The 16,608-nt window shown below is 40.4% G+C and overlaps 1 protein-coding gene across 2 annotated transcripts; it reads right to left on the bottom strand.

Moving 5' to 3' along the window:
* Positions 1-298: 298 nt before the first annotated feature.
* Positions 299-15,255, bottom strand: LOC139959388 (gamma-adducin-like). 2 transcript variants are annotated; one of them, XM_071956956.1, is made up of 5 exons: positions 12,886-15,255; positions 11,613-12,029; positions 10,432-10,541; positions 9,497-9,589; positions 299-4,368 (listed from the first exon to the last, which is right to left on the bottom strand). In XM_071956956.1, exons 1-2 carry the CDS (start codon positions 12,907-12,909, stop codon positions 11,721-11,723), a joined length of 333 nt encoding a protein of 110 aa, XP_071813057.1. In that variant the 5' UTR covers positions 12,910-15,255; the 3' UTR covers positions 299-4,368; positions 9,497-9,589; positions 10,432-10,541; positions 11,613-11,720. The 2 variants fall into 2 exon arrangements, with proteins under 2 accessions (XP_071813057.1, XP_071813058.1); XM_071956957.1 differs by having other exon boundaries at positions 11,715-12,029.
* Positions 15,256-16,608: the final 1,353 nt, after the last annotated feature.

Below are 16,608 nucleotides of genomic sequence, written 5' to 3'. Positions count from 1 at the left end.
TATAAAATGTTGAATTGGAAGCCACCCGTAGTGTAAGTTGTGATCCATACGCCTGTGCGCGGGCTTCTCCCACATTTGTGTTTGGTTAAGCTTTGTAAAAATAACTGCTCATTATTATTATTACAAGGGCCGTGTAACCCCATTCTTATCTTTGGTATGGTTGGAGGGGGTATCTGCATTTGTTGGATGTGTAGTGCAATTGGACACCAAGATCGATTAAGAAACAGAAAACCACATTTACATAATGTTACAGCTCTGATATAAATCTTTGCTTTATAAGAAACTCAAAGGACAGCCATTTATTTTACCACTCCGTGGAAGCTGGAATCCTTTTTATTTATCAACAGCATACATACACACCATAATTGAATGATAATTAAACAGTAACATAAAAGATAAAAGTACTAAAACTGAAAACATGATAAGAAAATGACATCCCTTGATCAAAGTACAGTGAACTGGAGCCTCTGGAGAGAGATGTATACTAATACAAGCCTTTTAATTAGGTTGTGATATTGTGTGTTCAATCACATCTATAATAATCAACAATGTGGGTAATCATTAATAAGTACTCATTTGAGTGTGAAAATAAAGCCTACAGGTTGTCAAATAATTCATTGTTAACAGTTAGATCATATAGCAAACAGAACAAGTAGCTACAACGGAACGTACTTCCTTCATAAAATATCGCCCCAAGTGTCTTGCAGCATATATTATGTAACTTAATTATACTCAACTATCAGAGTGAACAATAGAGTTAACAACTCTACAGTAAAGGCTACCATTTGAATACTGTACTATTGTTACGCCCTGGGTTGTTCGGGATGCGTGTACCCCGTATTTAGAATGCGCCCAGGGCTACTAAGAATATGTTTTCCCGTTTTGTTTGAATAATTTACCCTGCGATTTGTTGTCCATTCATTCACCATTCCATTTACTTTTGTTTTATTATGCAGGTCTCTTTCGCTCTCCCCGTCGTCTGCCATCACCAGCATTCCAGGCATTCGCTCTTTTATTACGCGAGTTGTTCTGTTTACCGTTTATCTATTGTACTTTCACTTGCTCTCTTTACCTTGTTTAATTAAGACGTTGTTTTTCTTATGTATTTTGTTTTGTGGACACTTAATTTATTTCGTTGAAGTTCGGGCAGAGAACTGGAGACCAGCGGTGAGCAGCACGGCAATTAGAGTATAGTATTATTTTAAAGGCAAGGTTCATTTATTTTAGAGAGCGGGTCCGGGAGTGAGGGCTGACTACCGGGCGCGATTCCTTTTGTATTGTACAACTAATAATTTCCCGTCCTGGTTGGCTTCTTTGCATGTTATAGACTCCGGAGGTAGGGTCAAATTAGGGCTCTCCCCGGAGGTATTGCAGAAGTTAATCGGGGCGGGACCACATTAGGCAGTATTTCTTTAGTCTGCCGTTGGCGCCACGTGTCAGGTATTCACTCTCGTGATTCTTAAGAGCCGTGCTGCCCACGCCCTGGTATGTAGTGTATTTGTTATTTATTTAAACTGAATCTCTGCCCGGAACGTTGTTTGCTTTTATATTTGTGTACGGCAGAAAGTCACTGCCTTATTTTTGTTAAGTGTATGTTTAAAGTTAATTAAGCTATTAAATTGTTGATTTGAGACCCAGTTCTCTTTAACTATATTCTTCTCTCTTTTTTGTGTATTGGTTCAAGCCCTGCTAGCATAAGTCTTCGCCTCCCCCCTTCCCCTGCCCTGACATCAGGTGGCCTCCAGCTGCCTGATTTCCCACGCTACCGCTCGGCTGGGGTACAAGGGCGTTACAGAAATTGGTGTCAGAAGTGGGATTATTTTTGTCACCCCACCTCCCTATTTCAAGTTTGCTGGCAGGGCTTTGGAGCCCCATGGTATTTTGACAATTTAATATCATACCAAGTTTCTTTACCTTTAAGTAAGCCTGGTTTCTGGAAGGAGGCGAGATGGCTGCACGACGAGAGAGCGAGGGGGACTCTGTGGAGAGGCTTATTGCCGAGATAGAGGCACTGGAGAGAGAAGCTGAGGTTTGTCAATTTAATCTTACCAGGGATAGGGATTGGTTATATAATAGGGGTACTTCGCCAGGCAGAGGGGTTCGTAATTCAAATGCCTTAGGTGACTCATTCCGTAAACCTATTATTATGCCAGATAGTTATGATGGGAGAAGAAAGTGGGATCATTAGCTGACTCATTTTACAGTCTGTGCGGAGATTAATGGGTGGACGGAATTAGAAAAATCAAAAATCCTGGTAGCTAAGTTAACTGGGCACGCCCAGGAGGTATATATGGGACTATCATCTACAGACCGTGGTAGTTATGAGACCACTGTAAACGCACTTTCTAGATTTTTTGCTCCAGCAGCCCTGACTAGCGCTAGAAGGGCAAAATTAAGATCTAGAGTACGGGCAGAGGGTGAGACCTTACCTGGGCTGTGCTCTTCAATCCGTCGGGAAGTGATAGAGGCTTATCCCGGCCTTGATATGCGAGCACATGACGAGTTAGCTCTAGAGTCTTTTTTGGGTGCTTTACGTGACAGGGATGCTAGGATCAGTGGCGTAGGAAGGTACTTTTGAGTGGGGGGGCTGAAGATTGATGGCCGGCCTGGGGGAGGGGTCTAAGGGGAGGGGGACCGTTTGCATTTCCAGGTGGTCTCAGATGCAATTTGGTGCAATATAGCACACTTCAACACCCACTCCGTTTTGTAAACTTAATTTTGTATTTTCACCTGGCCTTAGATGCAATTTGATGCTCCAAATGAGATTTTTTTCTCATTTGGAAATGAAAAGGGGTTTTCTGACTTGCGAAGTGGGGGGGGGCGGAATGATACTTCCGCCCCTCCACATTTTTCACTGGGGGGCTGGCACCCCCCAGCCCCCCCCCCCCCGGTTCCTACACCCTTGGCTAGGATTGTTGTTCGAAGGGGTAGACCCAAGACAATAGAAAATACTCTGCATCTTGCCCTTGAGGTGGAGGCTATTGACCAGGCAGAGGGAGTGATGAAACCCCGGCGTTCTGTCTATACTGTTTTGGCATCGTCGGATACGGTTGGCGGAATTACTGAAAGATTGGATAGGCTGGAAGTACAATTGGGAAAAGGTTTGGAGGACAATGCTAGGTTAAGTCAATTTGTTCAGCAAGGTCCGCCAGCGCCACCCCCTTTAACTGGGTCTGGGCCTGGTCCCATGCAGTGTTGGAGGTGTGGGCAGTTAGGTCACATTAGCCGGTACTGTCCCTCTAAGCCAAGTAGACAGGGATCGGGAAACTAGAGTCAGTCGGGGATGAGGGGTGCCCCTCGACTGAGCAAATTGAAGCCCTGCAACGTTTTGGAAATGGGGAGAAGGTCAAGTCAGGGGGAGCTTTGTGTGCAAATATATGTATCTCTAATACCGAGATTGCTTTTTTAGTAGATACTGGCGCTGGTACTACCATCATTAGTGTTCAGACATGGGAGCATTTATGCTCTGCAGGTAATTTGGCTCCACTTACTGAGACGGGAGCCAGTTTTGCCGATGTTGATGGTAGGCCACTCCAAGTAAAAGGTAAATGTAACTTAACCTTCAAATTTCACACCCTGAAGATTCCAGTGCAAGTCCTAGTTGGCGGTATCACTGCCCCTGGTTTACTTGGAATTGACTTTTGAGAACATGAATGTTTGATACAATTGGGAGGTGAACCCCTATTGTTTGTTGGTAGGACCCGCTTAGCTGTTCCTCTTTGTGAGACTCCGCTGGATCAGCCAGTTAGGGTAGCACTGGTTGAGACAGTCTTTATCCCTGCAGAGAGCGAGATTATGGTGTCAGGGGTGTTAGAATTGATGTATGGAGTGCCCCCGGGGAAGCTGAATGGGCCAGGCCTACTGGAAACTAAACCTGGAGTGCCTGAAAGCCGCCATGTTATGGTTGGACTTGCTTTAGTTGATACTTCTAGAAGGACTGTCCCTATTAGACTATTAAATGGTACTTCGAATCCTGTAACATTGTACAAAGGTACCCATGTAGGCATAGTTTCCCCCATTGCCAACGTTGTGGAGGTAGATGAGGTAGAGAACAATTATACCAGTGGGTTACCGGCCGAGATGGAAGATTTGCTCCATCGAAGTGGGGAGGGTGTACCCGATTGTGAGCGTATTCGTTTGAGGCAGTTTTTGCAGGATGACCGTAGTGTGTTCTCTTGCGAAGGTGACCCCTTAGGAAGGATTGGGCTGGTTAAGCATTGCATTGATACGGGTGATGCAACCCCAATCCGACAGCTCTCTAGGAGACTCCCCTTTCATAAACAGGTAGAAGCACAGGCCGAAGTGAATGAGATGTTGACGCAAGGCGTCATTTTTCCTTCTAAGAGTGCGTGGTCCTCCCCAGTGGTTCTAGTGAAAAAGAAAGATGGCTCTTTGTGGTTTTGTATAGACTATCGTAGGTAAAATGACGTTACTAATAAAGACGCCTTTCCATTGCCTAGGATAGATGATAGCTTAGATGCATTATCAGGGGCTAAGTGGTTTTCTACCCTTGATCTAAAAAGTGGGTACTGGCAAGTCGAAATGGACCGTAGAGACAGGGAGAAGACAGCCTTCTCAATGGGTAGTGGTCTTTATGAGTTTAATGTGTTACCTTTTGGATTGTGCAACGCCCCTGCCACTTTTCAGAGATTAATGGAGCAGGTACTTCGTGAGTTACATTGGCAAATATGTCTTATATATATCGATGATATCATAATATATGCCACCACGATAGAGGAGCATTTAGTACGCCTAGGAGAAGTTTTCGACCGATTAAGGGGGCAGGGTTGAAGCTTAAGCCTTCCAAGTGTGACTTGCTCAAAAAGGAAGTCAAGTATTTAGGTCACATTGTCTCTGATCACGGGGTGGGTACCGATCCCAGTAAGATCGAAGTAATCACAGATTGGCCCCCTCCCACAACACGTACTGAAGCAACTAAGGGGATTTCTGGGACTGTGTTCCTATTACAGGAAATTTATTAGGAACTTTGCAGAAATTGCCAGTCCCCTACATGCACTAACAAAGAAAGGCCAAAGGTTTCTGTGGTCTGAGGAGTGTGAAGAACGATTTCAGACTCTGAAATCTAAACTGATGACAGCTCCCGCATTAGCCTACCCAAATTTTAGTCAGATGTTTATCCTTGATACTGATGCTAGCAATACAGCAATAGGGGCTGTGTTGTCTCAGACCATTCGGGGTGAAGAACATCCTGCGGCCTATGCCAGTCTTACGCTAAGCAGTAGTGAAAAGAAGTATTCCATAACACGTAGAGAAATTCTTGCTGTTGTAACTTTTATTAAGAATTTCCGCCACTACCTTTATGGCAGGAAATTTTTGTTACGCACGGATCATGGCTCCCTCCGTTGGTTGTATAACTTTAAATCCCCCGAGGGTCAGGTAGCTAGGTGGCTGGAAGTGCTGGGCACATATGATTTTCAGATAGAAACTAGGCCTGGCAGAGTGCATGCCAATGCAGACGCTTTGTCGAGAAGTGATCCCCCCATGGTGCATTCCGGAGCATTGCCTGCCAACCCTCCGAAAGAGACCCCAGGGTTATGTAACATAGTTACGGCGGACTCTAATTAGGTTGAGAGCTGTACCAAGGAGCAGCTCAGGGGGTACCAACTAAAGGATAGTAATATTGGGCCAGTGTTGAATTGGAAGGAGAGTGGTTCTCGTCCTCCCTGGGAGCAGATTAGTGGGTTAGATAGGGCGGCAAAAGCTTACTGGGGCCAATGGGACCTGTTAAGCACACTATCTTCTAAATGAATGGAAACAGTTAAAAAGATAGTTCATACTGTTCCAGTCTTTGATACACTGTGTATGAAACCGGTGGGGATTATAAAGGTAGGTTTTACACGCTTCACCATGATGTAAGAAATATAAGGGTAATAAAAGGAATATCATACCATCAAAGAATATATAACATTAACTCAAAGGTCACTGTACATCTTGTCCTTTGATGTTAAAGTCTCACTATGCATTCCATCTGGACGGTCTGAATAATAATGTTTTGGAGGTTTCTATTCTCGCTCGTTCTCTGAGATTCAGCCAAAATATTTGGCAAACAATGCACCTACAAGATTGTCTGCTTATTAACTACACAATGGTACCAAACTAGGGTTAGGGAACAGTTTGTTCGTGTTTATAATGGAAGGCATAATGGGGCTTTATACCTAAATATCACATGAAAGTAAGTACAAACAATGAAGGATATTCATCAGAACACAACTACGAGGCAAGTTATAAAACCAACCGATTTACTCAGTTTTGAAATGTAAGTAAAAACAGAGGAGCTGTGTGCTATTCATGACCAACATTTTTGTTTGTGTTTACGTCGTATGAAAAACTCAAAATACCCATATCCGAATGGATTTAAAGAAAAATTGATACCATAGAAAATAAGTTGAGTCGGGTCAAGTAGCTACTAGATAGTTCCCTAAAAACACTTTAAAGAGTTTTACTTCAGCACTGTCGAAATGGGTGCAATTAGTCTGTAAATATATGATGCTTGGCATGGCAAAACATGGATGGGACAGATATTGAGACTTTCATATTTAGAGAGGACAGAAACAAACAAACAAGCAGAGACTTAAAGTTGAATCCAGATGTCCTTTTATCACTGAATGGAGAATCGGTTGAGAGAGCATTTCAGAGACGAAGCCTGAATTGAAAGCTAAAAGATCAATCAATTTTGTGAAGTAGCATTTAACGTACTACACTTTTCATTCAATTCTAATTACCACCAGGTGAAGGCAATATTATGCAATATTTCTGTACGAAACCCTTGGTGTATTTCTCCCCCTCCGACCCACGCCCAAAGAGGTGCAACTTCACATGGCTAATTAGCCTGATCACCTCTGTCCCTTCTGCTATATGAAAAGTCAAGTAAGACATCTTGATCCTCTCTTACATTTGATCTTTCTGTGGTTTTAAGAATTTTGCATATTTTAAATATTCAGGGTGGCATTTAACCCCCCACTTCCCCACACCCATCACCCTTCACCACCAAGAAAAATGAAAATGGATGAAGTAAACAGGGTGAGAGAGAACTTCAGTTGCTACTGATGTTTGTTCTAATAATGTCCTCATAGATAATACAGAAACCTCAAGTCTGCAATATAAATCCACCGTGACAAAATGATGATATTTCGGTTGCTTTTATTCCCAAGATGCGCTATTGTCCTTGTTTTGTTATTAAATTTATTTCCTATTCCTGTTGGCCTGGTTACATACTGTCACGAGAATCCGACAGTGGCGCATCCTGGTCGACCGAGTGGGGAAGGAAACCAAAACTTGCAACAACATCAACGACAACGACAGAGTAAATACAGACTTGTGACACGTTGTGACAAGTTGTGACAACGTCACAGCAAAATCACATCATTGTAGCAAATGCCCAAAAAGATGGCTGAATTAAGAAAGAAAACAGTTTCTCCTTTCTCCCCTCTTTTTGGTCGAGGCAACATCGTAGTTTGGAGAGAAAGTCAAGCAATTTTGGGGGATCTAGTTTAAGGAGATTGAAGAATGACAGGGTTTAAAGGTGACATGCACTACTGTAATTTGACTAAAAGTGGAGCTATATTCCATGCAGGCAATTTAGATTAAAGGAGCACTTTTTTCCAAATTTTTTTTGTTTTAAACTGTTTGTTAGTCGAACACTAAAACTAGAAACAGTAAAAACATGGTAAAGACTAACGCTAACAGCTAATATGGACATAGTCGGAGGTTAAAACTTCCTCTTTGTGTAATTTCTATCATTTGCACATCGATTATGTTCGTATTTGATATGGAATACATGGTTTGGTGTTTTATTGAGATTTTTCAAGCTGAATGCTACTTTAACTGAACAATAAACATAGAGTCTGGCAGGATCAGAACCGATGCTTTCAGAAAATCTGGCAAATCTAAAATAATATTCTTTGAGAATCTCTTGGGTATTAATTCTCTAAACTATAGTTTCATTATGAAATTATCTTCTTGTATTTTTTTTCTTTCTGATGTTCAGCAAAGATACACACATTACCATAAAAACATTTTTTCATGCAAAAAAGGGTGAAAGTGAAGCTTACGAAAACAATATCACTTCAAAAATAAATTCAAAACAAAACACTCAATTGAAAAGTAAACAAAAGCTGCAGGCAAGTCTTTCAAACATGTGTCTAGTCAAACCAATCCGAAAACAACTGCAATTTGGGGGGTGGGGATAGGTGGGGGTAGAGGTTGGGTAGAACAGCACTGATCAAACCGAGTTCACCAACAAAAGTAAAGCAAAGCATTGATTTATGACTCACATAAAAGGTGACATGATTTCTACACTTAAAACCAATCACTTTGTGTAATCATTAATGAAGAATATCAAAACAAGCCATAACTGAAAGATATTTGTTTCCGAGTAAGCTGGCTTCAGTAAGTTGAGATTGATCAATTAATTCGATCTTATCAATGGAAGTTTGTTCAACCTATTGATTTTAACATGAAGTGCAACTCCAGTGGCATGTCCAATTACTAGCTTCAGTGTCAATTTACTCACACATTTTACTGGGTGGAGTGCAGGGGTGGTGGGAGGAGGGCTAATATCTCAACTTTTCCCTGTAGCTCATGTACTTTCTTGTGGTACATTCACTGATATTACTTACATAGAACCTAACGGCAGGAATGTGGAGACCATCCGTCATTTTCACCACACTTTAATAAGTACACATGAATCGTATCCTAACGACTGTCACACCAGGCACATTGATAAAACAAAATTGCCCCCCCCCCTTCCTTTTATTTTCTCTCTTTCTATTACTTAGTGCTTGTTTTGGATTAATGATGAAGATTTTTACAATTTTTCTAAGCAAGGATACTTAAGTCTTTGGCAGCCCATTGGTAGGTGCGGTCAAGATAATGCTTAATCAAATAACATAAAAATAAGTGTTGGGATTGGGGGATAGGCCAGCCAAGCTATTACCTAACTACAGACAGAAAAAAAAAGACTTTCTATTCTTAAGTAAACTGGTACCTTGATCAAACTTTACCATATTATTAGATCTTGATCAATGTTTACAATATTATTAGAGGGTCATCGGGCTGATACAAGTGGTTTACTCTCGAACCAGTGTAAAAGCTTCAATGAAACAGGACACTGTTGTGCTGGTATGAGACGTGTTAGAACACAACAGGTAGCGAGGGCGCTTTATTCTGTCCTTGTCTACAGTAGCATACCCGTACAACTGCTATATAACCCTACACCAACTTATTACGGTCTTGTCCATGAAACAAAAAGCCTTATCAGCTGACATACTACTGAACTTAGTCGGTATACTTTATACTAGTATGCAAATCATAAACAATCTATAAACAGAAATAGGTGGGTGGCTCTGCTCTTCATAATCTAAAACAAGAGATATCCTTTAAGAATGTGGACTTAATAGATAAATGCAGAGGGGGTGGGGGGTGGGGAGAAGAATGGAAGGTAGGGGGGCCAGAGACAAGGAAAATTCCAACGCACCTGTGTTCTGCAAGCATCTCCATAAGTTATACCTGCCAGAACTTCAGAGATGGGTCCAGGGTGTGTCTTATCCCCAAAACGCTCTTGCCTAATCTGAAATTCAAAGAGTAGACAACATCCTCGTTGGTAACATTATAACACTTCTATTCATAGTCTCTCTGCCATTAAGGATGAGGCATTAAAAATTCATGCCTTTTGCCACCGCGGTCCTGGCACCAGCTGCAAGGAGCATGTGGCATGAGTGCTAAATGCCTCGTTCTGTTGGATGCAGGTGTGACCTCATCAAATTTTCATTTCTGGGTAATATGGTTACGGAAACTTCACCGGCAGACACTCTTTGGGACATCTATCAAAGATGTCAGAATGACAGAACACATAACATAGCACTAAGAAGACACATAACATAACACTAAGAGGACATTGAAGAGTGATACTAAGGAGGAGAGATTTAAGAATGTTTAAAGTTCTCACAGCAAATTTTTGAGGCTGGCTAAGGGTCTGCTGTGTGTAAAATGATCCTGGGTGGGAAGGGGGTCGGGGGCGTGAGGAAATATACACCCACCCGCTTCAACCTACCATAAAAATACAAAAGTAGTAAATACCACATCTTAAAAAACTTTCTTGGGTGAACCCTCCCTACATGTGGAAATGGCTCCCTAAATGGGGAGTCCGCTCCCTCCAAGGGGAGAACCCTACCTACGTGCGGAGTCCGCTTCAACGAATCCAGGGCAACACCCACTGATACACTTTTACATTATCTTTTTTTTTTACCACTTTTTCTATAACATACCAGATACATCATTCACTCCTCGGAAGACCGAATTAGGGGAAAGGCGAAAAAATGGGAAAGAAGTGAGAGGAAGGAGAAAGTGGTGACAAATAACAAAAATAAAACAATCAATTAGAAATAACAGTGTATAACGTCATCAACGTACAGTTTAACCTTCTTCTTGTACTCCTTATGACCTTGTCCCTGTCTTGCAAACTGTTGTGGATCGGTGATAGCGCCTGCATCACCACTCTTGGGGTCCTTGTCACCTACCCACTGTGAAAAATGTAACCAGAGAGAAGAGTTACTGGGTTTCCATTTGGCCTGTTTCCTACAAGATTTCTAACCGCAGGAGCGTAGCCAGGGGGCGAAGGGGGAGACCGCTCCCCCCCTCAATTTTTTTTTTGTATTTTTTTTTTATGATATGGAAGTTTTATAGTAGCTGTTATAAGAGGTTTTAATATCATTAACTGTGTCTGAATTTTCGAAACTTCCCTGACCAACATTCTTCATCATACTTCCCTCTACTCGTGCAATTTTGACAGGTCTGTTAGGGGTTGAAGGTTTTTTTTCTATATATTGGTTGTCCATAGATGATATTTTGTGCAACATTATGGGCATGTTTGAAGTGAATTTTTTATTCAAATTCTAAACAAATAATGGGCTTTAAAACCTTGAAAAGTGGGGCTGACGGGTATTTTGGGCCGTTACGTAGTATTACCTACAAAAGCAATGATCCACAGGAGATGCAATGAGGTCCAACATGATGTGTGACTGGTGTCAATCTTAAAATAGGTAATGGATGGAAAAAAAAACTATTTGGAAAAAACTTGGTTCTCAGGCAAAAGTGTACATCTGGTTGGTCATTTTCAAGCCTGAGAAGTGCCATTTTCGGTGATCTGGGGGCTATCAAAACCAGAAATTTTCTTGTACGCTGCTTGCCAACCGATGGTGGCGCTCCGCTTAGTTAGTAATATACAAAATATCACAAAGCGCGAGAACAATTTGGGGGATGAAAGTTGCTACGCACCTGCACCCAAGCAAATGTACCCCATCAATATTTGAAACAAATCACCGCCCCGGATCACATTAGATAGATATTTATAGATAGATATTTATTCAGCCAATCAAAGGATGACTAACATTGTCCAGAATGGTGACAATCCCGCCTCCCCCTCCCCCCAACAACCCTTCTATCCTTGTTCTCCCTCTGAAAAGATCAAACATTTGCTAAATAAATAGCAAACAAACAAAGGATGACTAACTTCTGATAATTCCATCTGTAGGACATTTTAGATTTATATTTTTTGTTTCTGGAAAGTGCTAAAATCAAAACATTTTCATCACCTTGGCAAGTGCCTCTTTGATGTCTTGAATTGTCAAAGTCCCCAAATTGCCCAAAATTAAGGATTGTGTCGGGTGATTCTGTCAAACAGATGATGTGCCTACCACCAATTACATGTCACTACTACTCAGGTGTATCTTTGTCTTGTAGCCCTCGTCTTCCCCTTCCTCTCCCCAGTTGGCGTACTCTTGGGCTACCTTCACCTTGGAGTATGTGTTTGGCGTGTTCAGCCATTTCGTCTTCTCCTCTGCCTGCCTCCTGTTCAACATCTTGATCGGTGACTCGTATCTGCTCTTCTCAAATTTGTTGTCGTAGATGTAGATGAAGTTGGTGGAGGCGGCTGGGTAGGCGACGTCGCTCTTGGGCTTCAGTTCGTGTCTCACAAACGGCTGGCCGTACACGTTGCCTGTTATGTAACCCTGTAACAAATTAAAAAGTTCCTGTGATCAAATTTTTGTGCTGGTTGCAGATCTAAGTCACTCTTACATCTAACATCAGCAGCACAACATTCCTCCATCTTTGCTGTTTTACTTATGAAATGATTACATATCAAGTCTTCCACAAGTATCTCTTTGAAAATCTCACACATTCGCTGTCTTTGGTGCATTCAGGACAAACTAATTGGAACATTCCGTTTCTATGCCATTTCCATGAAATATTGCACAATTTTGGATGCAGGTGATCTTGAAAATAGTTTCAAAATGGGTGGGGTGTGCAACAGATCACATGGGGGAGCTTCATGAAGTTCCCCAAACCGATAAAGTATCGATTATGTTCAATAGCGTATGAAACCATTCTGATTATTAAGTCAAGAGCTTGCCAATACTATATATTTATATATATATATATATATATATATATATATATATATATACATATATATATATATATATATATATATATAGTGAATCTAAGAGAGTATCAAGCTGTAACAATTAGAGTTTCAAGTAAGACACAAATCAAATCGAATGGTGTATCCAACCATCCTGATACGTCACAGCTGTTTACTTTGACTGAACGAAGCTACCTGCTTATCCACACTGACTTCCTACAACTCACTTCTCACTGAATTATCTCACTTAATAAAGCGTATTAGCTTGGTACACATATGATCAAAAACCTCATACGTTAACTAGCGACGCCATCGGTTGGCAATTAGCATAGTAAATGCTAGCTATGTTTGCCCAGATCTTTAAATGCAAATAAGGCTAGTTGGTCTGCTGCACAGACGTTGCAGGCCAAGTGAGTTGGAATTTTTGCATTTTGAAATCTTACCATATTGTCCAAATGTCTCATCATGGCTTCAAACTCCAGTTTACCGACCTTCAGTTTGTGTCCTGTCTCACTGACCCCACCTGCGTCCTTGGCAGTTGCTTCGCCGACCTTGTCTCTGACTTCATCCGGTAGGTGGATGACATTATCCAGGCCTACGGCATGTATATGTCACGAATAATTAGCATACGGTAAAGCGTTTGAATGCAGTTTGTTGCTACATTATCGAACACAAGTCTTACGAGCGACTCTTTTAATCTCTCTTATTCCTCCTTTGTCGTTTCTCGTTGCCGACTTTGCTCTGCTGGTCCTAACACTACTAAGGAGATTCTTATATTTGTCATCTTGTATATGCCATCCGAAGAATGAAACTCAACAATTTCATATAAGAGGACGACAAAATCGTACATGATTTGCCGAAGAAACCATCCGTTTGGCATTTATGCTTCAAAAATACAAGACCCACTAAAGAGTCGTTTTTAGCTTAAATCTGGTTTGAAATTTCGTCCTTTTGATGAAACCTTTGAATCCTTCTCAATTGAAGCATTTTGTCTTCCATCTCTCTGTCAAGGGACAAAAGAGCTAAATACTGCCATTACAGAACAAGCACAGAAATGCACTTCTCCTTCAACAGGCAAATATTTGAGCCAACTGTCTGTCTGGGCAATAATACTTTATTTGTTCCTATCCAACAAAATTGTTTTGTCTGTCAACAAAACTGGACCAAACTTGGCTATTTGATTATTTGCTCTTTAATGAACAAAAAGATGTCAACTTCTCTATGGTGGATATAACCAATGCCTGGATTCTGCAAAGCACCTTGATAGCAAACAGGCAAAAGCATTATGTACAATATGTATGAGGTACAATAGAAGCATTGTAACACTATCAGGAAAACGGATGTTTGTGTTTATAAGCCTCTTCTCCAAACGATTTGATACAGAATCCTGTGGACGCCTGCGGGCACAAGCTGAGCTCATCAAACTTACAAAGACCCTCAGGAGCATCCCAGCTTTCCTTTCATGATGTTAGTGTCATCACATTAGTATTTATAATACGCTTTCTGGCCAAGGTGAAGTGCACAGGCACGGCAGTATTTGAATATACCGCGGAGGATTGAAAACTGAAGCCTTTCCAAAATCTCATCGATCATATTCATAGACTTACTGTTTTAGTATTCTGTGCTTAATACTCCCTTTTGAACAGATATTTATTCCTCTTGAATTTTATTCAACTTTTATTAGCAGATTGAATTTGAGTTCGCAGAAATAAATGTTTCAGTTTTTGAGTCGGACTAAATTTGTTCCAGTCCTTGCAGCCCGACTGAACTTTATTAACATTAGACTGAAACTTGGAAGAAAATAAATTTTATCCCACAGCGATAGGCCTAGGCCTAAATATCCAATAATGGATGTTCAGAACTTGCTGCAGTTATCCAAGAATATGGAAAATATTGTTGACCCATCGAAGAAGACCAAGCCTAAAAAATGTGTTATTTATTGGATGAAAGATCAACAAGTTAGTACAGAGTCGGTGATGGACAAAGAAAATGCAACTGAAAATGCAGTCTGCTTGATAAAGTGGAGAGGAAAGCGGCCGTATTCTAGAAAAATCATCAAAATAAGTGGTATGTTGACCTTTTTTCTGTTTCATTTCTATGTGTAATCATATGAAACTTTCTGACAGTGGCACAATAACCAAGATCAACTTCTAATTTTATCCTGTCTTGTGCAACGATAAACAGCATATTTGCAGTTAATAAAATTAATAATCAAATTAAAATAAGACAAGGCTACATGTGTAGAATATTTCTTGTTTAGGCCTAAACTTATAAGGTTACTACAGTTAAGCTTATTCTTATGGGTGCATGGGGCAATACCTATGTTTGGTAATTATTTGGACATTCAGTACTTGGATTAGTTTCCTAGTTTTACCTAGTCAAACTTCACGTTCAAGTCTGACGTTTCTCTTACCGTACTACAGAGATTTTACTTACCATTGAAATAGCGTTATAAAAATGCAAAACATTTGAGTGTTGGGCATGCAGGGTTTAATGTGATTACATTTCTGTTTTTCATATGTGGTTATATGCAATGGCCAAATTTTTTATCATTTTAATAATTATTACAGGGGGGGAGGGCTAGTAAGGTTATATATAAACTTTGTGACATGTTGTAAGACATGTGTAAACATGCTTGCTTGCAAAAAAAGTGGGGTCTAAAGCCACCCATCTCTCCCTCGCGTTGCGACGTCCATTATGCACTGAATATTATATATTATATTTTCCGTTTCTGGTGGGTGGTTATTGTGCCAATGTATATTTGTGCCCTATCATTATTAATTATTTCTATTTGTTTTATGTTCAGAGTACATTCACAGTACGTGTGGCAGAAACCAGTGGACAGAGCCACAGCCACAAGAGATGAACAAACGGTTTGCATACAAGTGCATGAATGCTACAAGAAAGATACATGAAATTGAAGAAGCTGTATTTTATTTTTGTTTTGTTTTGTAATTTTATAGTTGTTGCATAAAAAAGGAGACTTCAGAATTCTGGTTATTCTCATTATTTGTTTGGAGAGTTTTAATCAATAACTAGGACAACAAGCTGGCCAAATTCCTAACTCTCCTTACTTGGAACTGATTAGCATACAAGTATTCAATAAGTATTTGAGTAAGTATTCAGAAACCTGTTAAGCCTTCATAAAATAACTAATTAGCATACAAGTATTCGAATACTAGCGAATAAGTATTCGAGTAACTATAAGTATTCGTCAGAGCCAAATTATTTAAATGAGCGAATACTTATATGTAAATGAGCTAAGTATTCAAATAGCTATTCCAAATCTACTCGAATACCTATTCGAATACCTATTTGAATACCTATTTGAATACCTAACAGGTATTCGAATACTTCACTCATTTACATATTTTGGCTCTGAGGAAGGCTTATAGTTATTCATATTAGTATTGGAATACTTATTTTGTACTGTGTGTTATATGGTAAATTTTCTGAATACTGAGGAAATCTTTGAATACTTTTTGAATACTTATCGAATATATTTGTGTAAGGTAAGGGTGGCTTTATTAGAAAGCAGATAATCCGCTTTGTAACGACCATTATTTGTTACCCAGACTCGACAAAAAAAACCACACACACACCGATTGATAAAATTGTAGGTTGACAAAACCCAGACAACCAGCTCTTGATGCTGCAGGGAGAAGAGAGGACCAAGTACTCCCATTCCTGCCCATCAACACCCCCCACTTCCCCCACCACTTGTAATCCCAACCCACTAGTAAAGTGTGTTGCTGAACCTTCAAGACAAACAAATAGAAAACTCAATTATGACTTTCATAAAAGATCTCTAAGTGAGATTTTTCCCACAGTTTCAACTGGTAGCTTTTCTAAGGATTTACAGTAGCCAAAAGACCCTGGATTCCAAGGTCAATAATGAAACACATCTCCCAGGTGGGTAACCTTGCCCTTGGGGTCAGACATCAAAAAGAATATTATGGGAATTTTATCGATGAATGTCAACATTATTAGTGCCCATACATGTTAGAAAGCAAACATCTCCCTACTATGCCTTCATCTAAATCCATAAATCCGATTTGGAGTCGGCAAGTCGCATCAAGACTAGCAATTATTCCAGTCAAACATACTTCTTCAACCGCTGTTCTTTTCGTTTCATGGAGCAGGCTTTGCTATTGCAGGTGACTTTC

This window comes from Apostichopus japonicus, chromosome 19 (genome assembly GCF_037975245.1).
Source record: "Apostichopus japonicus isolate 1M-3 chromosome 19, ASM3797524v1, whole genome shotgun sequence".
Lineage (NCBI taxonomy): Eukaryota > Metazoa > Echinodermata > Holothuroidea > Aspidochirotida > Stichopodidae > Apostichopus > Apostichopus japonicus.
The sequence above is the reverse complement of the archived record's forward strand: the minus strand, read 5'-3'. Positions and strand labels throughout refer to the sequence as shown.